General features: G+C 41.4%; 9 protein-coding genes across 9 annotated transcripts; 6 read left to right on the plus strand and 3 right to left on the minus strand.

Annotated features, from left to right (window-relative positions):
* Positions 1-113: 113 nt before the first annotated feature.
* SJAG_00481 (hypothetical protein) lies at positions 114-3,168 on the plus strand. The gene has a single exon (XM_002171723.2). It carries the CDS (start codon positions 481-483, stop codon positions 2,395-2,397), a length of 1,917 nt encoding a protein of 638 aa, XP_002171759.1. The 5' UTR covers positions 114-480; the 3' UTR covers positions 2,398-3,168.
* Positions 1,393-5,725, minus strand: SJAG_00479 (ribosomal export complex protein Arx1). Its single transcript, XM_002171721.2, has 2 exons — positions 5,482-5,725; positions 1,393-5,412 (listed from the first exon to the last, which is right to left on the minus strand). The coding sequence occupies exons 1-2, from the start codon at positions 5,656-5,658 to the stop codon at positions 4,345-4,347; spliced, it is 1,245 nt and encodes a 414-aa protein (XP_002171757.1). The 5' UTR covers positions 5,659-5,725; the 3' UTR covers positions 1,393-4,344.
* Positions 3,102-5,440, plus strand: SJAG_00480 (3,4-dihydroxy-2-butanone 4-phosphate synthase). The gene is made up of 3 exons (XM_002171722.2): positions 3,102-3,258; positions 3,406-3,523; positions 3,614-5,440. Exons 1-3 carry the CDS (start codon positions 3,222-3,224, stop codon positions 4,083-4,085), a joined length of 627 nt encoding a protein of 208 aa, XP_002171758.1. The 5' UTR covers positions 3,102-3,221; the 3' UTR covers positions 4,086-5,440.
* Positions 5,726-5,845: 120 nt separating the features above from the next.
* Positions 5,846-10,811, plus strand: SJAG_05187 (U3 snoRNP-associated protein Utp10; the record flags this gene model as incomplete). The annotated part of the gene is made up of 4 exons (XM_002171720.2): positions 5,846-9,589; positions 9,651-9,750; positions 9,797-9,998; positions 10,052-10,811. The coding sequence occupies 4 exons, from the start codon at positions 5,846-5,848 to the stop codon at positions 10,809-10,811; spliced, it is 4,806 nt and encodes a 1,601-aa protein (XP_002171756.2).
* Positions 10,812-11,002: 191 nt separating this feature from the next.
* Positions 11,003-13,874, plus strand: SJAG_00476 (N-terminal amidase Nta1). The gene is made up of 2 exons (XM_002171719.2): positions 11,003-11,326; positions 11,379-13,874. The coding sequence occupies exons 1-2, from the start codon at positions 11,185-11,187 to the stop codon at positions 12,077-12,079; spliced, it is 843 nt and encodes a 280-aa protein (XP_002171755.1). The 5' UTR covers positions 11,003-11,184; the 3' UTR covers positions 12,080-13,874.
* On the minus strand, positions 12,198-15,502 carry SJAG_00475 (ATP-dependent DNA helicase; the record flags this gene model as incomplete). The annotated part of the gene is made up of 2 exons (XM_002171718.2): positions 12,198-15,338; positions 15,395-15,502. 2 exons carry the CDS (start codon positions 15,500-15,502, stop codon positions 12,198-12,200), a joined length of 3,249 nt encoding a protein of 1,082 aa, XP_002171754.2.
* Positions 15,503-17,466: 1,964 nt separating this feature from the next.
* SJAG_00474 (RNA-binding protein) lies at positions 17,467-18,897 on the plus strand (the record flags this gene model as incomplete). The annotated part of the gene is made up of 1 exon (XM_002171717.1): positions 17,467-18,897. The coding sequence occupies one exon, from the start codon at positions 17,467-17,469 to the stop codon at positions 18,895-18,897; it is 1,431 nt and encodes a 476-aa protein (XP_002171753.1).
* A 233-nt stretch (positions 18,898-19,130) lies between these two features.
* Positions 19,131-20,243, minus strand: SJAG_00473 (hypothetical protein). The gene is made up of 3 exons (XM_002171716.2): positions 20,000-20,243; positions 19,473-19,928; positions 19,131-19,409 (listed from the first exon to the last, which is right to left on the minus strand). Exons 1-3 carry the CDS (start codon positions 20,055-20,057, stop codon positions 19,195-19,197), a joined length of 729 nt encoding a protein of 242 aa, XP_002171752.1. The 5' UTR covers positions 20,058-20,243; the 3' UTR covers positions 19,131-19,194.
* Positions 20,244-20,474: 231 nt separating this feature from the next.
* Positions 20,475-23,784, plus strand: SJAG_00472 (C2 domain-containing protein Git1; the record flags this gene model as incomplete). The annotated part of the gene is made up of 2 exons (XM_002171715.2): positions 20,475-23,186; positions 23,311-23,784. The coding sequence occupies 2 exons, from the start codon at positions 20,475-20,477 to the stop codon at positions 23,782-23,784; spliced, it is 3,186 nt and encodes a 1,061-aa protein (XP_002171751.2).
* Between the last annotated feature and the right edge of the window lie 93 nt (positions 23,785-23,877).

Below are 23,877 nucleotides of genomic sequence, written 5' to 3' on the forward strand. Positions count from 1 at the left end.
CAGACTCATCGAGTCAACGGTTTGTTATTGTTCTTCACTTCAAAGACGCGTCGCGACGCGTCGCGCTCAATAAAACGTCATACCCAACCACCACAAAACCTTAAATGTATACACCAAAATAGACTCCAGCATTCGCACTCGCCTCTTTCTTAACACACCTTGGTTGCTTAAAGAGTTCTGAAGGTATTGGTTTGGCGTAATCCTTCGTGATTCAGCGTTTGCGACCGCCGGAGTACCCACCTGGTTACTCTCTGTAAAAAAAAAAGTGAAATCTCTTTGTTGCTTGATTTAAGAGTTTTTAGCATTTCTATTTATTTTCTTCATTAAAAGCTGCATCTTGCGTGTATAACGACACGCATCAGTATAATCCGAAAAAAAAAGAAACATCTGAGTTAGTTCCTCTCTCTGTTTCGCCTGTCTAAATAACGCGTTACCCCCTTTTTGCAACTCGAGTTTATTTTTTCGCGTTCAGAATTGAATATGCGTGTCTCGTTTGGTAAATTCGGTAAGAAGCAATCACTTTCTGGTTTCGTCTATCGAGTTCTCTTTGTCCTTGTGTTCGTTTGTGCTTTGACATGTGCTGAAGCAAAGAAGCAGAATGAAGATTCATTTGCCGTTCGCTTTTATCGGGAACGCTTGGACCCTCTAGGCTCCTCCGTTTGTTCACTTGCTGCCAGAGCAACAAATTATGTCGGTGAGTCAAAGGATCGGTTGGTTCATCACGCTTCTGAGTTTTATGTTGGACATGCAAAGCCCGTAGTGAGCTCAGCCAAGGCTCGTGTGCGTGATTTCCACGAGACTCGCACTCTGCCGTTGTGGCACAAGTGCAAGGAATCTGCTGTAAGAAACTACAAGGTTTATTTCAGTGAGGAGAAACGTTTTCAGAAAAGCGTTGTACATATGTACAACACAGTCTGTCAGTTTTGTCAAAATTATCTGTTTCCTCAACTTCTGAAAGCTACACATGCTGTGGAGTCGGTCACATTGCGCATTCTTGATGTGTTGGCTGAGGTTTGGCGTGTTTATATACTGCCTAAGTACCTGGCTATAATGCCCGCAGTAAGTAGTGCCGTGCAAAAAATCACGCATTGCGTTTCTCACTACGTTAAGGAGCACGGTGTAAAGCTTTTTGCCAATCCATCTCGTATTTTTCGCAAAGTGTTTTCCTTCCGACTTGTCCCACACATTCAGAATTGCTGGAGCACATATGTATCGCCTCAGTTGGAACGTATCTATTTCAGCATTGTGTCTCGTCAGGGTCCTGTTTCCTTATCAATGACGGGTACGACTACAGCATTTGCAACGGCTTTATCATCTTCAGTCGCAGCTTCTGGAACAGCTCTTGCGGGTGGATCAGGAAAAGAAAACCCATTGCTGTCCTCTCCTGTTCCGCTCTCGGTAAAATCAATTAATTCTATGTCGTATTCTGAGACAGTGTCTACCGTCATCTACTCCACAACTACTTCCTCGCCTGCCGCCTCTCGTGTGAATGAGCTTATTGGTGACCTTACAGTTAATTTTGTTTCTTTGGAAACTGATCTCCAGCAGACTCTGTCTGTTCTTTTGACAGGCATCCAAACGAAATTCGAAAATCTTCACAAACATTATTTCTCTGCATTTGACAGAAGCAAGGAAGCAGCCAACAAACTCATACAACATTGCCATACCCTCGAGTCTGGTGATGATAATGAGATTGACGTTGAAGTAGTACTTGAGTCATTGAACGCTCTTGTCAACAATCAAATTATGGAAATCCATAATCAAAGCGCGTCTTTCCGTAAGGATCTGACTCGCTGTTTTGCCGAGTTGGAAGGCACTATTGATGCTCTTGTCAACAAAACAAGCATCAAGGTCGAACAAATGTGGAAGGACTCATTCGTTAACGCTGTTTTTGATAGTGAAACACAGCAACACACGGTTCGTGCATTGTTAAATCACACACTTGAGCGCTTGTCTTCGATTAAAACAACTCTTCTTAATGACCAAGTCGCCAAATTGAAAAAGGAACAGCGCAATTACGATTCCCGGTTTACTGTTGTTGTCGCTGACACGATTAGGGAATTGTTTAAAGAGCGGACAAATACACGCAGCTCCATTCTTGCGAAGCACAAACCAAAGCACACACATGATGTTGAGGTGTTGAGTGCACCTGAGGAAATAAGTGATGAAAGCTTAAAGAAGGATAATTCTGTGCAGCCCGATGTACAACCGGAGTTGATGAATGTCAACAATGAAGATGAAAAAGTGACATCTGAGGATGCTGAGCTTGACGATACTTATCATTTGTATCAACGGAATACCCAAACCGCATCGGAAGAATCCGATGTTGTCAATACCTCTTCTTCTCATACCCCCTCGACTACTACTCTTTCTACCATGAAGCATAACGGCCTGTAGTGTTTTTGGGATTGTGTGTTGTAAAAGTTGAATACCCTTATTCTATTTTTTCGTTTTTTTTTTTGCTTTCTTAGCAAATGCTAAGCAGCGTGCACGAACGATAGAGCATGCTGTATGAAAAATAATGCAGGCTGTATGGAACCAAATGGATGTTTGATCAATCTATGGACTTCTTTATGTGTTTGGAGAAAGAAGAAAAATTCACTTTCGAAACTCGAGGTTTCGAATTCTTGCCCGGTCAGATGTCTTAAAGTGATACTGGCACAGAAAGCATCTTGTCGTCAACTGAAACTGGGTGTTTTTGTACTGCGATCGGCCTGCCGCAGCTTTGAGAGGCTTTAATCAATCACTGTTAATTACTCCTGGTTGCAACGGAGCTTGGTTAGACGGTTTCTCTAATGTATATCTAAAGTTTGTTATTTCAGTCTAGCAAAATCCGGTGTTAGGAACAAGCGGTAGATAGGTTGGAATTCCGACTAAAGAGCACATAAAAACTAAAAAAAACATATCCTCTTGTGAGAATGAGGTACGCATAAATGGGTTCGCAATATTTTTGATTACGGAAGCTACCTCGCTCTACTGCTTACTTTCTTCATATTCCTCTAACTACTATCGCTCACCTCTCCTGCCACACGGAAGACCCAACACCACAAGTTGATAAAATCGCAGATGACCTTTTGGTGGAATATGTACTGGCGAATCACCTCAACACATACACCATAAGGTGGTTTCATCAGCAAAAGACTGCACGACCAGCGGCTTACTCAGCTCAGCTATAAGTAAAAACTTGGTCCGACAATTTTTCCCTTCACAAGTAACGAAATATGTTTGATTCTATTGAAAGCGCAATTGAAGACTTCAGTACGTCATTTGTTTCGTTGTTCCATGAGGAGTAATAACTGGTATTTGAATAAGTGCAATAAAGATTACATGTTACACTTTCTTCATACCAGCGATATCATGTTCCTGTAACAAACTCACGGCTATTTTAATGTGCTCACACAACAGAAAACGGAAAGTTTTTGATCGTCATGGACGATGAGTCTCGTGAAAACGAGGGAGACCTCATTATTGCAGCATCCGCTGTGACCACAGAGAAAATGGCATTCTTGGTCAAACATTCAAGGTACGAAGAAAAGTGCAAGCATGAGTTATTCCACTGAAAATGTTGGCAATATCACTTTATATGACCGAAGCTAACGCCCTTTTCCTTTAGCGGCTATGTCTGTGTGCCCATGACAGGGGAACGTTTGGATCAGCTTGGTATCCCCATGATGTGCAAACAAAATGAAGAACGCATGCGCACTGCTTACGCAGTAACGTGCGATTATGCAGATGGAACCACCACCGGTATTTCTGCCCATGATCGTGCCTTGACAACTCGTCAGTTGGCTAATCCATCTGTGACATCGCCCTCAGCCTTCAACAAGCCTGGACACGTTGTGCCTCTGCGTGCTCGTACTGGAGGTGTTTTGGCTCGTGACGGTCACACAGAGGCCTCTGTTGATCTCTGTCGACTTGCGGGTCTAGAGCCTGTCGCCGCAATTTGCGAAATCGTTCGAGAGGACGACGGTCTCATGGCTCGCACAGAGGAATGCGTCAAGTTCTCCAAGCAGTGGGGGATCAAGATCATTAGCATCAAACAACTCATTGACTACATCAAGGCCCACCCTGAGGCATTGAAGTAGGTTCTTGGTAGGAGCAAATCGTGCCCTACTGGGTTTTATCTTTATGGATGTACCTTATTATGAAAGCATGTTTCATATAATGAGTGAATACAAGCACAACTTAATCATTCTTGTACTGTCGGCCCATATTTGCAGTTTAAAAAAAAAGATGGACATCCAAACAAAATTGAATAAAATAAACGAAATGAAACCATACACAGCAAAAATAACAAAATCCCAAAAAAATTGAACCTCTTTATAAGCCCTTTTCCCGAGTCAATTAAAAACTGACATTTTTTATGGTCTCTCGAACACCATTGCAGAACACCTCAATGTCACTGCCGGGTTCCAAGGAGAACTCACTTTTCACGTAACTTGGAGCAGTAGGAACTGCCAAGCGTAGAATATCAGTGCTCATGTTGGGTTGAACCAGAACCGTAGTCTCCTCACGAGCAATGATGGTTGAAGGGGATGCAACCAAAACAGGATGAGGAACAAGGATGTGACGGTTGACAAGTTCACGGATACCAAGATGACTGCCCTCTGTCGTCAAGGTACGTGTGTGGAAAGGATACACAGACTTCGTGGCTTGAATTTCAGCCAGGAGAGCACGAGCAGTCTTCAACTTGAGCATGTAGGAAACATTAACATCGTGAACAAATACGGTGGGTTTCAAGTCGGGGTGCTCCTTCAGTCTGTTGATAGGCTTCGATGACATGGAAATGTCAATTAACCAAGCTTCTTGAGGCATTACTGACCACTCATCAGTGTTCTCAAGTCCAGCAAGATCATCGTCACCCTTCGCGGCCTGTTGTTTTTCCTTCAACTCCTCTTCCTCGGGCTTAGGCCATTCAACAGAGTGTTTCAAGTCTGCACCATCAGCAACATAGTCTTCCACGTTAGTTTGGCCAACAAGAAATCTTTTAATGCGACGAACGCGAGAGCCGGGGCAAACGTGAACGTGGAACTGAGCTGCAGCCTCTTCAACGATAGCGCGAATACGACTCGGGGTAATAGGGTTGGCTGCGTTTGCCGAACCCAATAATTTGGTAACACCGTCAGCAGCAAAGTGAGCAGCACAAATAGCGTCGGCTCCGGGACCAATATAGGGTCCCATACCAGGTGTAGGTTGGGGTGTAATGACGATGGTATGTGCGAGAGACGCAGTATAGCCATCAATGTGAAAAGCCATAGCAATTTTCACGACATCGCCAATTTGCAAAACATAACTGTCGTCAACCTCAGCATTAACGGCAGGAGAATATCCACGAGCACAGTTATTGACGGAAATAGATGTAGGTTCTGCAATTCCCTTTTCGTATTTTGACGATTTGTACACCGTAGCTGCCTATTTCAATCATCGCGTTAATAACACCGTTACAATCATAGTCGAATAGAAGACTCCGTGTTGACTTACGCATTCGGTTAGAAACTCATCTCCTGCTTCACAAATCGCTTTTGTTGATGCACCAACTACACACATCGGCACAATTTTCTGAAGGGCCTTGCTGACGAAGGATCCCGCAAGACGATACTTCGAAAGAGTCAAATCTGTCAATGCATTGTCATCGTTGGCAGCATAATCAACATCCATCCTAGCGAAATGTAGTTGGGAATAGGCAAGTCTTTTCCAGCGGTCCAGCAAAGTTTCGCTTGAAATGTCGCTTACCTCGCTTCAATAAACTAGGTTATCGCTTACTTAACGAGGACTACCACCATATTCTCTCCACCCCAGAATTGCGAAGCTGCCAGGAGACACTTCGTTTTTGTTATTAGCAAAAATGGCTTCATCTCTTCAGCAACAGTTGAGGCAAATACAAAAAAATAATGTGCTGAAATCAGGAAAAATAAGACGGGCTCCGTCTCTGCTTTATGACCCAAAGGTCGCAGCAGACATGGATCTTGACCAAATTTTTACTGTAGCGGTCGAGGGTTTCCATGAGTTAGTGTCAGTCGAGCCTCGGTTATTGCATTTTGAAAAAACTCTATTAGCTGAGACTTCAATTGAGGTCGACAGACTGTTGCTGTCGAAAGAGGAGAATGATAAACTTAACAAGGAATCTCGAGCGATTCTGCGTCATTTGGCTCCTTACTTACCTCATAAAAATACCCTGAAGGTTTTGGAATGGCTTGTGAGACGGTTTAGTATTCAAGAATATGTTTCAGATGAGTTTATCTTGTCCTTTTTGCCCTTTCACGACCATCCATTCTTTGGACGGGTTTTGTTTTGCGCAAAACCAAAGTCTCGTTGCCTCCAATTCCTTACACATGCCATTAAGGCGCGCACAGTGCCTTCCAGAACAGACATTGTTCATATGATGGTTAAGGACAAGGAGTTTTTTGCATTGTACGCTCAGACGGTGCAAGCCGCTGCTGAAGAGGCTTGTACTTACCCAATTCTCTCGCGTTTCTGGGCAGGTATATCTCTGGAAGTAATTGCTTGTTGGGCAAATGATAATGTTGCTGCTGACACTATCATCGACCGTGTCTTCGTGAGCGCTTCCTACGCCGCTTGCTACCCTTCTTCTGAAGAGTTTCGTCTTGCTGGATTCATGATACTTACAGGCTTGTCCTCTTGTGTTCCGTTGGCGTCGAATGTCGTTCAAGTTCTCATTGAGGCTGTTTGTGAAAAGTGTTCTTCCGAAACGCTTTTCTCGACGCTAATGTTTATTTCGCAGCTCGTACAGACTCATACAGGTACTGTCGTGCTGAAAAAAGAGATTGTTTTGAAGCTTTCAGGCCTGGCTGCCGGAAAAGCTTTGGAAAAAATCTCACAAAATTGCTGCATTAACAAGTTTCTTTATCTTTATTGGTCTACTCTTATCCGCGAAGCTTGCACCCCGGAGGTCGTAGAGGAGTTTTGCTCTTCCTTCTCTCTTTTGCGTCTTACGAAACAGGAAGCAATTTCTCTGTTGCAATTGTTGCATGCTGTTTCACCAAATGTTGAAATTAGTGAATGCAGAAAAGCCTTGGAGCAAGTTGAGACAAAATCAACTAATGTAGAAGATGAAGTTGTTACTTTTGAAGCTACCGAAAAGGATTCTAAAAGGGAGCGTGCAGAGCTTGTTAAGGCTCTTACTCGTGAAATTGCTGAGTTTTCCATCAATGACTACAAAAACAAAAATGTTGTCTCTTTGGCTGACAGAGTTGCTATTATTGATAAGCGTCTTTTTAGCAAGCTTACCAAAAAGTTTGACAACGAACTGGAACTGCTTGCTCAAATAATCGTTTCAGGAAATTCGGATTCTCAAGATCTTGCTTTTAGTCGTTTCGAAGAAAATATCCGAAACAACGAAAACGTTGATTACCAGGCATTTATTCCTTACTTGTTGTTTGGCCTTGCCAACCCCTCTGAAAAAGTTCGGACTAGTTGTATGTCTGCTCTTTCGTCATACTCTGTTTCCGTCAAGCATCTTCAGCAAGTGAGTGAGCATGAGGACTCTAAGCAAAAGATCACTATCTATTCATTGAATGATGAGAATAGCAGTGTGCTCAAATGGTTGTCCTATACCGAGTTAAATTCCCTTTTGGATGATATTATCGGTAGTCGGAAGGAAGAAATTTTGGTTGATCCTAACTATGTCCTTACTTATCTGAGTGAACGTCTTTCCTCTGAAAAGAAGCAAAAGGATCTTTCTCATAAAGCTGCTATTGTATCTTTCTTATCGTCGCACGTAATTGGTAACCGCTTTTCCGAGGTTCGTGTCTTCCTGCTTTCTGTGTTGGACGGTGTTAAAGAGTACACTCGTGAGATTGCAAGTCAGTTTTTGGTTCCCGTATTGGAGGAGTATGTCTCTGGTAAACGCGATTTGTCTACGCTTTCCCTTGACGAGGCTGCCGGTCTTGTGAATTTGGCTACCCATCAAGACTTCACTGTTCTTATTGCTTTAGTGAGTAAACCCAGCAATGCTGCTTCTGCTGCTTGTAGACGACTGGTGCAATTGCAGTCAAAACTGAAAAACTCTGGACGTCTGGAGTTTGTTCGTCTGTTGCTCAACATGGAACTGCCACCTTCATATGTGTCTGAAACCTTGGAAGCAATAGACGTTCCCACTAGTGTCTTTAGCTCTTTGCTTGCCGAATTGGATTTGACTAGTGAGGTTGCTCCGGCAGCAAGTGCAAAGAAGGTGAAAAAGACTGCTGCTTTGCAGCCAAAGATTCAAATATTAACTCGTATTCTCGAGTTATTAGAACAAAAGGATCCCACTTCGCATATAGCTCTTCTTTCCGGACTTTTTGAGATTCTGAATTTTGTTATCTCCTCTCGTGATGAAATCCAGTTCTCTGCTTATCTTCTGCAGTTGCTCCTTGGCATTTTGTATACCATGGTGAGCGCTACTACTATTGAAGAGGCACCACCGTCTATCCGTATCGACATTTTGGTTAACTGCATTCGTTCCTCTACAAATCCTCAAGTACAGAATCGTGCTTTGTTGCTCGTTGGCGCGCTTGCTAGTGTTGAATCTTCAGCAGTTCTCCATGGTGTCATGCCTATTTTCACTTTCATGGGAACCACGCTTTTGTCGCGAGACGATGCATTTTCTTCGCATGCCATTGAACAAACTGTTAAGAGAGTTGTTCCCGCACTGCTTTCTGGTTCAACGGATGTGAATGCTGCCGTTTTGATTTCGTGTTTTGTGAATGCGTTTCCACACATCCCTCAGCACCGCCGTCTTCGTTTGTTTGTCACTCTCTTGCAAACTATGGGTGTTTCAAAGTATCTCTCCTCATTTTTAATTCAATTTTCAGAAAAATTGCTACACATCAAATCAACTCATGCGAAGGTCATTCAAGATTTCTGTTTGTTGCTTGTTCGCACGATTTCTCTGGGAGATCGTTTTACCGCTATAGAGCAGTGTATTGGTGCATGTGTCCAATTACGCAAGAGCGAGCTGGAAGTCGGTGAAAAGCATGATAAGGATCATTCTGAAATTAAGCTTGAGCAAATTCCTTTTGAGATTTCTGCTGCTAGCGTCGCCAATCTTCGTCTTAATATCATTGAACTTATTTCTTTGATTTGTAAATCGAAGCAATTTGAACTTGATCTTGCTATGACGCTTGAGTCAGACGCCAAAAAGTTTGAGTTATTGGAGCGCGGAATTTCTGACTCCGTCTCTTTGCTTATGGAGTTGGATGAAATCCTCACAACTGAAAATGAAAAAGAGGCTGTTTATGCTGCATTGAGAAATATTATTTCCCTGCTTCCTATCTCTTCTTTTGCTGCCGTTATCAAAGAGTTGCTTCACGACAATCGCGTATTACTTCGTCGTAGTGCTCTTACTCTGTTACAGTTTAGAGTACGTCAAGGCACAAATGTTTCTGTTCTTGGAAGTTTGGTTGAAGATGTTACGGCTAACATTTCTGAAAATGTCGATGAAGAAACGACTCAAATGGCGATGGAATGTCTATCATTCATGGCTCGCCGCTTCATGCAACAAGTGGAGATTTTTGTTCCCGCTGTCTCTTCGGTTATTGGATCCGCTGGATTAAAGAGCAGTTCAAAGGATGTGCAAGTTTCTGCCATTGTGTGTGTTACGGTCTTGGGCAAATTCTCTTGGAGCGCGTATTCTTCCACAACTGGTAGAGTTTGTTCCGTTCACTTTGGAGATTTTGAATAATGCTATCAATGATGAGGAAGGAAGTCTTGTGGAGCTTGCATGTATTCATGATGATAGACTTATTCAAGGTCCTTCCGGAGTTTACTGCTAATTATGTTCGTCCAACTATTATAGCTGCCTTGACATCCTCAAGAGCTTTTGACTCCGAGAGTATTGGTGAGATGCTCTTCGAAACTGTTGCTAAGTACATTCCCACAAGATTGTTATTCAAAGCCATTCTTCAAGTCTGGCCCGATTGCGTTAAGATTGGACCGACTGCCGCCATTCGTCTGTTTGATTTGATTGGATTGGGTATTGACAATGCTACACGTTCTGCGTTAGCTGTCGTATACAGACAAACTTTCAAATTCTTTTGGATTCCTTCGACAGCCGTCGTTCGTTGTTGTTTGCTGAAGAACTTGACAATGTCGAGACAAAGTCTGTAAATGTGTTTCTTAAATTCGTTATGAAGCTTAGTGACTCCACTTTCCGTCCGTTATTTTTCCGTCTTCACTCTTGGGCCTTACAAGATTTAGTCTCTACAGACCCTGCGGGTTTAACAGCTCGTCAAATCTTTTTCTACAACTTCTTTACTGTTTTCTTGAAGTCTCTCACTTCCATCGTTACGAACTACTACGCATATGTATTGGATGATACGGTTGATTTGTTGGCTTCGAAAGAAACCAATGGTGAGTTGCGCCAACTGATATTGAGTAGTCTTGCCAATGCGTTTGAAAATGACTCTGAAGAATTCTGGCTTGTTCCAGCCCGTTTCAACAAAATTGCACCCGTTCTAATTGAACAAATATCTTATGCCCCTCTCCTTGACAATAGCACTCTCATTAAGGCGGTCGTTGAGCTCGCCAGCACTGCTGCTTCTGATGATAACTTTAAGGCTATTAACACGCCGTTGTTGCAGTACTTGCGCTCTGAAACTGTTGATGTCCGCGTTTTAGCGATCCAAATGGAAACAGAATTGTACAAGCGACTTAACGAAGACTGGCTCACTACTCTTCCTCAATCTGTGCCATTCATTGCCGAGTTAATGGAAGAAGACGATGACCAGGTTGAAAGTGCTACGACTGAACTGATTAAGGTGATAGAGGACAGACTTGGTGATTCAGAGTCTCTCCAGGACTATTTGACTTAAAAAATTTATAGAACACGTATGGGCAGCAGGACTGTATACAGCCTTTGTTGTGAGTAATCTTGGTTACACATTTGCTGCTGATTTTGGGTTTTCGGATTATTCGGACTTTTATCATGGATGGTATTTGTTCGTTTTTGTATGTATAGAGCATCTATATACTTTTGGTACCTTGTTTCATTTTCTTTTAAACAATCAATATTTGTTATACCATAAAACAAGCGTTGTAGCATCATATTAACACCTTCACTGTGTTTTTGTGCCGATCGATGATGATGTATTCTATTCACCCACTCATGTATACTTTACATGTTCTACAGTTTTTAGTCCTACGGACAACTGTTTTTAAATTTTGACACACTTCATTTTCAATAAAATGCGAATCGCTTGTGTTCAATTCTGTCCAGAGTTTGGGAAAGTTCATAAGAATGTTGAGAGGCTCAATAAATTACTTAGTAATTATTCAACAGCTCTTGGTAAGACGGATCTCATTGTGTTTCCTGAAATGGCACTTACAGGTAAAGTTATCAATAACCTATATGGGATTGAATACTTAGAATAAAATTACAGGTTATAACTTTCGATCAAAAGCCGAAATCTTGCCCTTTGCGGAAAGTAGAGATAGGTTTGATGGTGCATCTTTGAAGTTCGCAAAAACGATTTCTCGGCTGTTCTCGTGCCATACAATAATCGGATTCCCAGAGATTATTAAGAATTGCGATAAAAATGCACAATTGTACAATAGCACAGCGCTATTAGGTCCAGATGGTGATCTTCTTCATGTTTACCACAAGCATTTTTTGTATGAAACGGACAAAAGCTGGGCAATACCGGGCGATGCATTTCACATGTATAATGTTGATGGTTTAGGTCCTATTTCGATGGCCATTTGCATGGACATCAATCCGTTCGATTTCAAAGCTTCGTTTGACGAGTTTGAATACGCGAATTTCGTTAAGAGTCGACTCTCTACTTTGTCGCAACGGCCAGTTTTATGCCTTAGCATGTCGTGGTTAGCTTCTGAAAATGACAAGAATTTGCTTCAACAAAATGGACCCGATATTACAAACATCAATTACTGGGCTACACGATTAAGTCCTCTTATCGAGAAGGATGTAGTTATAGCGATTGCAAATAGAACCGGTGAGGAAAGGGGTATCACCTTCGCTGGAACAAGTTGCATTATGACCTTTGCAAAAGGAAAGGTGAACGTACATGGACTATTAGGAATGAAAGAAGACGGAGTAACGTTTGCTGACATAAAAGAGTGAAAATAAAAAACACGGTAAATCCAAGCTTATCATATAAATACATAATTATCCGGAAAAGGGATATTCACAAAAATAAAGAACAAACAGAAAAATTAACACAAAACGAAGAGAATCAGGATCAAATACTTTGATTCGGTGACTGATCCATTCCAAACAAGAATGCCAGCTCTTTCGTATTAAGGCGAGATATGTTGCGGAGACCCTCTTCTCCCATGGCGCCATTGATCAGTTCTCTTTTTTTATTTTGCAAAGCAACCACACGTTCTTCAATTGTCTCACCAACTATGACTCGGTGAACGGTGATATCTTTTGTTTGACCAATTCTGTGAGCACGATCAATGGCTTGATCTTCGACGAATGGATTCCAAAAAGGGTCTAAAACGATAACATGGTTCGCACAGGTCAGATTGAGTCCAACATTTCCTGCTTTTAATGAAATTAAGAGGACGATGGCATCTGGATCAGTTTCAAAAGCAGTCAACGCATCGTTTCTTTGAGCGGCATTCATACCGCCGTTATAAGCGATAAACTTCAGGCCTTTTTGAGTTAATGGAACCATAAACAGTTCTAAAAAGGGAACAAATTGTGAGAATAGCAAAACCTTGTCACTAGGATGCTTCTTGTGAATGTCGTTTATGATTTCCAGAGCCTTTTCAATTTTTGTGGAAGTTACCCATTGTGTTGGATTTGTAAATATCGACATTCCAATTTCCCTATTCTCAAGAATGTTTGTGAAACTTGATGGCAAAATTGAACTGACGTTTTTTAAGTCAAATGTATTGTTGCTGGTCATTAAAGACGAACAACCTGCAAAAGATCGAAACAGCTCAACACTTAATACATTATCAGTGTTAATGTATTCAAGACAAATAGAGCATTTTGGGAACATTGATAGAAGATCACCATTTTCCCCAGCATTCATTTTATCAGCATGTTTGGCCAAGCACTCTCGGCATATCAAGTGACCACAAGGAATTAGAATTTGAATATCCATCACGGAATCTAAGCATTCTGGACATTGGTACGATTCTAGTTGTTTGATTCCCTCAACAACACTTTTTGGGAGCTGTTTGAAAAGAGCAAGTTTTTCACGCCGAAACCCATCGTTATCATCTGCTGTAGCTTCACGAGCCACAACTAACCAAGGGTGACAGCACGCCTGTCTCAAACGAAGAAGAAGAACTAGAATGCTACCATAATGTGATACTACGGTGCCTTCCTTCATAAACTTTCTCATTTGAATTTGCGCACCTGTTTGCAGAGCAGAATAAAATTCTTTTTCCGGAGGAGACAAGGCAGCTTCCTGGACATTAAGAGTTTTTTTAGGCAAAGTAAGTATAGGTTTACCGTCTATTTTTGTATTCTTTGTCCTCCGAAGTAACACAGCCTTAATAAGAGCTCTTAAACGATTCATAGCGCGTGTATCAGATGAACCTACCTCATGTTTTAAGGGGACAGAAATGTCCCGACAAAAGATTTCCCAATCGCAGTACGGTTTTATCCGCAGGAATTTTAGCAGACTGTGAAATTCATCAATTGAATTTTGCATGGGTGTGCCACTGAGGCACCAGCGATACTTTGATTCTATGAGGCAGCAGCCCTTGGCAGTCAATGTGTTGCGATTCTTGATCATCTGTGCCTCATCGAGAATAACACGGTACCAATCGCCATATAGAATGGGAAGTTGTGCCTCATGAATCATAGTACTACCTTCCTCATTTGCTTCAAGTATTGCTTGGTGCGTTTTGTACTCATATGCAATTGTATTATATGTTGTGAGAACGACATCGTAATTCCTTAGTTCCTCAAATGATTTATGTTTTTTTAGCAGACCGTGGTGAATGTACGTCCGAAATCCCATTTCAGGAGCAACTTTTGTTCGAATTTCTTTTTCCCATTGTCGCAATAAAGCTACTGGGGCAACAATAAGATTTGTCTTATATTTTGGATCTTCAGAAACATTAGCAACCAGTAAGGCTAATGTTTGTACTGTCTTTCCGAGACCCATATCATCAGCAAGTATACCACCGAGTTTTGGACTTTCTTCCATTTTTTTCATCCACATGAACCCTTCTTTCTGATGTTCCATCAGCGTAGGAACAAGGCCATGAGGTGTACCGACTCGAGATGCGGGATCGGAAATGGGCTGCTCTTCCAATCCGTTGAATAGGTTTTCAAGATCCTTTTTCAATTGTTCGTTCACAGCACCGCCAAAGTCTGTCGGATATTGGGTTTTTACACGAGCACTGGCATAGGAGGGCATTAAACGAAGATATTCCTCTTCAGACATTGGTTGCTGCTTGTTATCCGTTTGCCATGTGTAATCATGCAGATATTGTATGTAATTCCCGACATTCTCAATCTCATTCTCATCTTCATCACTAAGAGATATAGGGTTGTCTGCCGTGCCATTACCAGAAATAAAATTCTGATTCACGCTCTCAGGAGCATGGACGCTTTTGTAATAATAAAACGAATTGGAATCCTGTGGTTGGAAAGATGCGGGGAGTTGATTAAGAACGAGAGGCTTTTGTTGAACTTGAGGGGAGGGCAAGGTCCGGTGGGAAAGGATTTCTGGTGCACTATGAGTTTCCATTTCGAATTCGTCACGCCAATCTTGCCCATCAGACTCATCTGAATCAGATATAACGATTGCAGAGGCCTCGTCTATCGCATGTAAGTTCGGGCTTACATTGTTCAGACTGGATGCTCGGACACCAGGTGATTTATTGTTCTGCACCCGGTCCTTCATTTCGTCAACTATAGAGGAAAGTTGGAAGTTGCTGTCTGTTTTCCGTGGTGTGTCTGAAATGAACAGTGGTTGTGCTGTCGTCGTAGAAATATTATCATTCAGCCTAAGAGGAACAGTGTCTTTCTTCTCCTCTGCCGCATCTCCCTGACCCGGTTCATCTCGTAAAAGAGGTGAGGGTGAATTAGCACTTGTAGCAGCGACGAACCCGTGGTCCGAAGGAGATGTAATTGAGGATGGTAGACTTGATTCCCCGAAAGCTCTTGAACCAACTTCAGGAGAGCTACATATTACCTCTTGCTCCATTGATACAGGTTTGCTTCTCATCGGCGGTGACGAATCCGCTTGCCATGTTCTTAATATGTCCTCAGCATCATCTTCCTCTGAAGCAAGATCAATAACATCTATATCCTCAATCGATGAACTGTAACGAGGAAATTTCGTTCGTTCCAGTGAGCTAGATGGGTGCGAAAACAGATGCGATTCGTCTTGGTTTCTTTCACGTTTTCTCTAAAGGTTTAGTATAACAGATACTGTAAAATGAGTAAGCTACAAAAGACACTTACACTGAATTCCTCAGGGATTTGCTGAGATAATGCATTATCGTTGTACCTTAATGTATTTTTCCTTGATGAAGAGGCATTTGCTAGATGATGGCGAATTTCCGCAGCCATCGAGTATGCTAGCAAACTCTTTGCAAAATTTAATTCACACTAGGTGATTATGAGGAACAAATGTCGAAATTCGAGTACTATGAAGGATTCTGTTCGTCGACGTTGGATGGGCACTCAACTTCCTTCCTGGGTGTCGCAAAAATTAAAGCTGCGGGAACCTATTTTCTAATTGGTTGGTCGCAACCACGTGGCGATCGACGAGTTCTGTGCTGCGACTAAGTTATACTGGAACAGTATAGAGGCAATTTCAATTCTTGTTCCGGTAGCTATTGGTATCATTTGCGGGAGAGTGTAGGCAATTAAAATTAATGAATATTTATATTTTATAAAATCGATAATAATTTTATTTCGCAATGGACTCACACAAGCGTTGGCGCTTTAATCCACGCGTGCAGGTATCTAAGCGAAGATTGCCTTTTTTAGTATAAGCAGAATTTTAGCAGACGGAAATAGCTCACCGAAGAAGTCAATTTAACGGAAGTCACCAAAAGATAGTTTTTTTTCCTCCTTGCTGACAAAACCCAGCTTGTACAAACCAAGAACTTTTCAAAAATGTTATTGTTGTGAAATATGTGAATAGGTCAGAGATGACTAAAACAAGCTTTACAGATGAAAGCACTTTTCATCGTCTTTCTATTTTTGAAGTTTTTTTTGACCAAATCGCGCATTAACACTACTTAAACAGTTGTGTTTGACGATAACAGGTGAACTCTATTATTAAAAAAAAAAGAAAGAAAGCAAAGAGATTTTTTTTTTATTTTTATTTTATTTTTTTTGAATTTTTTATGCTTTTCAATCGTCCCAGCTGAACTCAGCTATTATGGATGATTTCGCCGCTGAAACACGGTTATTCGCCGATTATGCCTTCCCCACTTGCGCCCCCGCCGTGTCTATTCTCTCACAACATATTTACGTCATCTTGGTCAGGATCGTTGGTAACCAAATGTGGCCAGCAATTCTCAATAAAAAGCGAAATAAAATACACGCATATGAGAAATGATTGTGCGAATTTGTTTCATAAATTTCTCTCATCTATTTGATTTGCATTCGCCTGTATTTTTTTGCCCGAACTACCCAAGGCTGGGTATCCGCCATAACCTTGATGGTAACGACGAACTACACCTCGCAACAACACACAATCATTTAGTCCGTTAACTTCAGAATTGTAGTAGAAATACTGCTTGTTTGCTTGGTTTGCAGCTAGAATTATTGTTTCCTTTGATTTCTTGTTTGTTTAAAGAAATCAGCGTGCTCGTTCTGGTTCTGACGAACTCGTGTTCTGGCCTCTAGGGCGATCACGATTTTTGTATTTGCTGCTGCTTTTAAGGTTTGTACGCGCGTTCTTGCTGATAATTATAACAGACACCTCTTATTTTGTCTGTCGGAGCTACAACCTGTTGGTTTTTCTACCTGCGTTTGATCAATTTCTTTTTACGCGTTTTCGCTTTTCTTTTCCTTTTTTTTTCTGTGATTATAAGCGAACAATTTCACCTCCCTGAAATCGTTCAGTAGCCCTTTCTCATACCTCGCAGTTTACGATTTTTAGTGAAACGTGGTTCTGAGATTCTTTTTGCACAGCCACACTCTTCATTCTTGCACTCTGTCAATTGCAGCAGTTTCTGCTGCACACTTCTGTAACTTGCAGGCCGGATTGCATTAAATCCCAGTCCTCCGTTAGCTTTACCTCAACGGTTCTATAAGCTTACAACTTGGGCGCTGTACTCCTATTACACGTTCAGCTCTTGTTTTTCTTGTTACGTTTATACGCTTTGGTTGTTATCTTCTTGGACGCTACCTTGACTTTTGTGAACACACTTCTACACCGTGTCCCGAAGCAACTTGCTCTACACAACACTTTGCGACAACTGCCAACTGTTCTTACTTCTTGAGGAATTCAATTCCCTTGTGACGACCTTGCACGTTTTTGACTTTTGTCCCCCCTTTTCTCAGTATTCTTGATTATAATGGCTTCACGAAACAACGCTGAAAACGCTGGTGACGTTCAGCCTCAAGATGTTCAATGGAATATGAGTGTTAATGCAAATGCGTCTTTTTCTAATGATAATGGCAACGGTGCCGAAAAGCTCTCTCATGATGCGATGTCGAACAACCAAAATGGGGCTGCTACTAATCCAGCTACCACTGGACTTCAGTTTCACTCTTCCAATAATGCCAGTAATGCCTCCCTTTCCGATATTAAAAGCTCTGATAACATGATGCATGTCAATAATGACGAAACAGCTTCCCATAACAATAGCACTCTTTGGATGGGAGAGCTCGCCCCTTTTATAACGGAGGCGATGGTCCAGCAAATCTGGAACTCTCTTGGTGAAAATGTCAACGTTAAGATCATTCGGGACCGATACTCGGGCCTTAACGCGGGTTATTGTTTTGTTGAGTTTAATTCGCCTGCTAGTGCGATGAAAGCCATGTCGCTCAACGGCACGGTGATCCCCGGAACAAACCGATTCTTTAAGTTGAATTGGGCTTCTGGAGGTGGTTTACATGATCGCCGCGAGGGGAAAACACCCGAATTCTCTATCTTTGTGGGAGATTTAGGTCCTGAGGTTACTGAACCTATGTTGCTCTCATTGTTCCAATCGCGCTATCGTTCCTGTAAGTCTGCTAAAATTATGATGGACTCCAACACAAATCTTTCCCGTGGATATGGCTTTGTTCGGTTTTATGACGAAAATGACCAAAAACGTGCATTGACAGAGATGCAGGGTGTTTACTGTGGCAACCGCCCTATGCGAATTGCTATGGCCACACCCAAAAGCAAAAATCACATGTACAGTCCAATGAACATGATGCACATTGGGCTGCAACCCGTTGGATTCTATGGTGCACCCCAACCGGTCAACCAGTTTACTGATCCCACCAACACTACTGTTTTTGTCGGTGGTCTTTCGGGTTATGTCACTGAAGAGGAACTACGTTTTCTCTTCCAAAACTTTGGTGAAATTATATATGTGAAAATTCCTCCTGGGAAAGGTTGCGGCTTTGTCCAATTCGTCAATAGACAATCTGCAGAACTCGCCATAAACCAAATGCAAGGCTATCCACTTGGAAAGTCTCGAATTCGCCTCTCCTGGGGTCGTAGCCAAGGAGGAAACGTTGGAGCACCTATTGCTTACCGGTCTCCACCTCATCACGCTGCATCGACGGCTTCAGGACTGTATCACTCGTTGGGTCTTCCTCCCCAGCACCAATTTAGCCCTTATGCCTCAGTCGGTGCTTCGGGCATGCCCATTCAATCTGCACCGCCAACTGGTATGGAAAACGCGCTCCCACCTGCGCCTGGTTTCCTTCCCAACCCTTTGTATGCCACTGAACACTCGAAGCAAGGTGATTCAATGTCTTCGCAAGGGGGTGATGGCGTTCCTAGCAACTAAGAGCAGTGTCTTAGTGAGTGTTCTTGTCCTATTCCTTCACGAAATAGCCTCTCACTACACGCTTTCATGTGTGTGGATTTGCACATCCAAATAAAATGGCTAATCTCTCTCGGGATATTTAGTCAGCAAGGGTGATTCATCGTAGTCAATAACTGTTTATATGAATTAATCTCATTGCAAAAGTGCACGTTGGTCATCGGTAATATATAGCTCCGTTACTGCGAGCTTCGCTGCCCATCAACAATCAATTATTTAAGGTGATTTAAATGAACTTTTATTCTGCTATTTACGACATTCCTATTGCTTTGGGCAATTCAAAAGTTTGTTCAGGCCTGTCCTCACGAGGCAATTACATGCGCTTCTGTAAGACGCTTCATTAGGTGCATCCTGAAAACTCATTTGATGGACGGCCATCTTTCCAAGGTAAAGTATACCAGTAAATCCTTTACCGGATTCGTCTGTCTTAAACTGTGTGGACACTTTACTGTTGTATCCCGCTGATATGAGAAATGCTATGCACGTATTAGTCACGAATAACATAATGCTGAATACTAGGTGCAAATTATTCAAATTACCTTGCAAAACGTCGAGCATTCCAAATTCCCGCTCAAAAGTTTTAAAAACTTTTATTGCTAAGGAACAATGTGATGCGTCTGGGACAATTTCGCGTTGTTGATTCGCATTTGTGAATGCTTGCTCTTCGGATTTTATTGAAGCTTGTTCGTTGCGTTCCTCAGTACAAGGTGGCATGTCTAACATAATCAGATTGTCCTGCGCTTCTTTTTTCAAAAAATCTTGCGAGACGGGAAGGCTGCCGGGTTGATTGGCCGACGTGTCTGATGTATCGTCGCTCTTCATCCAGTTCAAGTATTCAAGACAGGCACTTCTCTTTGCCAGTTTTTTTGATTGAGCGGGCTTGCCTGTAAATACTGATTTGTCAGCAAGTCTCATAGAGCACTGGAACTGAACATTGTCTGGCCGAGTATATTCAAATGAAGGTGGTACAGCACTCCTCTCCTTTTGAAGCAGTTCTGTAGTCAATTAGTATGCCAGGTCCTAGTGATACAATTAAACTACCACAGATATAACGAAGTCTACTTACTGAATAAGAAAGACACGGGGTCCTTTTTGACAGCCCCCCAATCAAGCTTTGTAGCCATGTTTTTTAGTATTTTTTGCTCCTTACTCTTCAAGATCAACTACGTCTTTCTTATATATATTCCTCACTGTATTACGTTTCTTCGTTGTAAACGGGCAAGTGGCTTGTGGAAACTTCACTCTCTGAAGAAACCCCATACTACTTTGAGTTTTACATAACTAAACATAAACAGGGAGCAAAATTCCCCTATGGACCCTCGCTAAAAATATTCCGGACCCTCTTTAGTTCAGGGTGTTAGCTAGTTTTTGCCCCATCATAAGCAACAAACCAACCTCATACAGTGACGAAAACACCAATTGTTGCCACAGTTGAAGAAACTCTGATTATTCACGGAATTGTTGAAGCATAGGAGCTCTATTAGGAGTAGACAGCTGCTCCTTTTAGCTTGTTAAGTAGCTAGTCCTCGAATCGGCGAATTATGGCTTCTACAACAGATACGGAAGACAAGGATGATATCGTTGAAGAACCTCCTGATTATTACCAATGGGTAATTAGGGCCTTTTTGTTTATGGCCTCGGTTCGTAGCCGACGAAACCTAAAGCAATCTGAGCGAACAGAAGAAGTATTTGATCATTATTGCTTCTTATTAAGGAATGCCTTATTGCGGTGCTCTTCAGAACAACAGAATGTGCCTTTCATTTCCAGCACAGTGTCAAATCTTTCGGGGGAAGTTGCTCGGCTACGAATTCTCGAGAGTGATTTTATTGAGAATACGGAAGAACTTCGGGATAAGATTCAGATCTCCTCCTTCTTAAACAAGACAAAGTGCTTAAGTCTCGAAAAAATTCCCTCATTAAAAACAGTACATTATTATAATGAGTACTTATCCGCTGTTTTAGAAGCATTCGTACGCTGGCTGTACAAAATTGAAAATACGAACATACTGGCTATCTTACGAATTGGACGAAAACTCATTGAAATACTTCGAACAGCTTTAAGTAATTATCTTCGAACAAGGACCAGTGTACTAGCAATCTTTGAAAAGTTCTTTGAAAAATTCTTAAAAGAATGGGACAAGTTTCATACAGATACAGTCCTACGAAAGCCTCTGTTCTTACTGGGAGATTTTTCCCTCTTAAATCATATAAAGATGCTTTGCTGTATTTTCGAATTGTCAAATTACGATGCCTTTCTAAAAGATGTCGGGGAGTTGGCTCATATGAATGTACCACTAGCGTCACTTTGTGACATTATAGTTCTTCGTCAGCGGATAACGAATGGTCGTTCGTCTATAAGCCTAACGGATTTTGATTCTTATGTCGCTTTTGAATCGTATATGAAAGAAGAGCTTGCGTCTTGCGATGAAGCAGCCCGCCAAATCTTACAAAACTATCCCGGAATTGCAGAAGCACTGGAAATTCACAATCACTACTACGATACTCCCTTTTCTTCGGCAATAGCGCAATTGAACGAGTTTACGCTGAGACCATCAAAGAGTTTTCAGTACTATAAGTATGGACTAAACCTGGCTTTCCAGTACAATTTTAAAGAGAAAGGTACTGTAGCAAATCCATCTACTTGGGGACTGGCAAAAAGTTTCAGTACTGTCTGGGACATCCATCCGGGTACCGTATGTAGAGTTTCTTTGGAGCTCGCGAAGGATCAATTTATTAAAAAGAATAAAGTTCAAATTTACGAGCTTCGTGACTTGTATTATTCGCTTAAAACGATTGAGCTTGGCACACCTTATTCAAAATGGCTTGCCATAGACAGGGATATCATAAAGGATCTTATGCAATGGTATCATAAAACTTGTCTACTTAGCTTAATTTCGAAACTGTCCGAATGTCCGCGAACAAATGCTATTGTTGCACAACTTAATGATGTCTTGAGCAACTTAATATTCCCTCATCCATTATTCGACGGAAGTTCCGAAGAAGTTACGGACATCTACAGGAATTTTCCAGTTCTTCTCAATCAAGGTTATGCTAAATATTATGAAAACCAGGCTAAACAAGAACTGAACGGTGTCTCAACAAATATTGTAATCGGATTAAAAAACTTAGGTTCTCACCTTTTGACACGATATAACACTTTGAAGGAAATATTTCCCTTAAAGTTATTTAATCAGTTTCCACCAGCTGAGATATTTAGCAAAGCAACTTTTGAACTTTATCTAAATGATGTTTGCAAAACTGCCCGACGTCTAAGTAATAACTCATATAAAGATTTGTCTGACGGTACTATGAACGATCTCGTCAACTTGTATCATCAGGCACGTGAATTTACATCCGCTTTAGGAAAATACTCCTTCTACTATCCAGAGTTTTACCATGTCTTTGGGGTTTCTTTTGTTGATAGGGGAATAATGATCGTTTTGGAGAATGCCAAACCGCATGCTGAACAGGCAATTTACAAAGACACTTGCCCTCCAAAGGGCTCGAAGTTTATTCTGGATTCATATAAGACAATATTGGCGCCTGTGACTTCATGCATGGATTTGCTTCGGTCTTTCGATTGGCCAGATATTGAAGAGGCTAGATGCCTGTATTTTCGGTTCCTTAAACAGTGTAACAATCTTGGTTTTTTTTATGTTAGTTCTCTGTACTATCTGTTTTGTCGAATTTTGGATGAACCTTTTTCTGAAAATTTAATTTATGATGTGAATCTTCCGAGGAAGGAACTGGACGAAAAAGTTGAGATTTTGAAGAAACAAGAACAAGGCACTCAAAAGAGGGTACTATTGGAAGCATTGCTTTTGGTAAACACAGTTGATCATTGTCGGTTGTCGGCTACGACTGTTCGTCAGAATGTTGATTATGAAATATTAAGAGAGCGCCCGGATGCATTTGAATCCGCTCACTTGGTTTCTAATGTCTGTTTAAGTGTTGCAATGGCATTTGTCTCAGTCGCTCCTAGTTCAAATTATGGATTTAGTGTCATACTGAGAGATGGTGCTAACGATTTACTTCAAACAGCATATGCTCAAGAAACCGTGGTTCCAAAGTGGGACGAGTCTGTGCGTCTTGTGATCTCTCAATCAAAAAATATCTCAGTAATTATTAAGTGCAGGGATTTGACTACGAATGAAGAAACTATTTATGGCGAGGGTAGCTTTGCACTTGCTGACGATCCTGCTCTTAGCGAACGTCGCTCTGACAATTGGGTTACTTTAAGTCTTGGTGGAAGAGTTCTTATACGAACTAGCATTCTTACTATTAGGGACACTCAAAATTACATATTTTGTTCTTCATTTTTCTTAACGTCTACTTTATATGATGAGATGATTCAAAAGTTAAGTTATCATTTACAAGATAAATGTTCGTGAGGCATTGAGAAATTCTGGTGTATATGAATTGATCAGATACACGAATGACAAATCAAGTATTCAGTATTCTGCTGATGAATTATCTCTTGACGAAATAACAGCTAAAAGTGAAGATGAGAAACAAAAACTTTTACAAAAACTCGATGAATCCTTCTACTGGGTATACGTTAATCTTTTACCTAATTCTCTTTACCAAATGCTTTCAGATTTTTGGTTTTGTGTACTGCAACTCTTTCGAGTCATCTTAATTTCGCCGGATTATGATGATAAACAACTGCGTGTACCATTGACAAAGGGCCAGTTGAAGTTAGTATATTCATGGATTGATGTGATTCATGACTTTCTTAAAACATTCCAAGATGTACTTCCAGCACATTTTCTGGATATTGAGGAATTTGACCGGGTTATGCAAATCCACGATGCGTACTTCGTGTCTAATGAGGATATGAAAAAAATTTAATGAGTTTTCGATTGTGTTATTAAGTATTTTTAGTTGAAGTAATGATCATTTAAAATAATATTACAAATGTAGATGCTACTAGGTAGTATCGGA

The sequence above is a fragment of the Schizosaccharomyces japonicus genome (genome assembly GCF_000149845.2).
Source record: "Schizosaccharomyces japonicus yFS275 unplaced genomic scaffold supercont5.1, whole genome shotgun sequence".
Taxonomy (NCBI): domain Eukaryota; kingdom Fungi; phylum Ascomycota; class Schizosaccharomycetes; order Schizosaccharomycetales; family Schizosaccharomycetaceae; genus Schizosaccharomyces; species Schizosaccharomyces japonicus.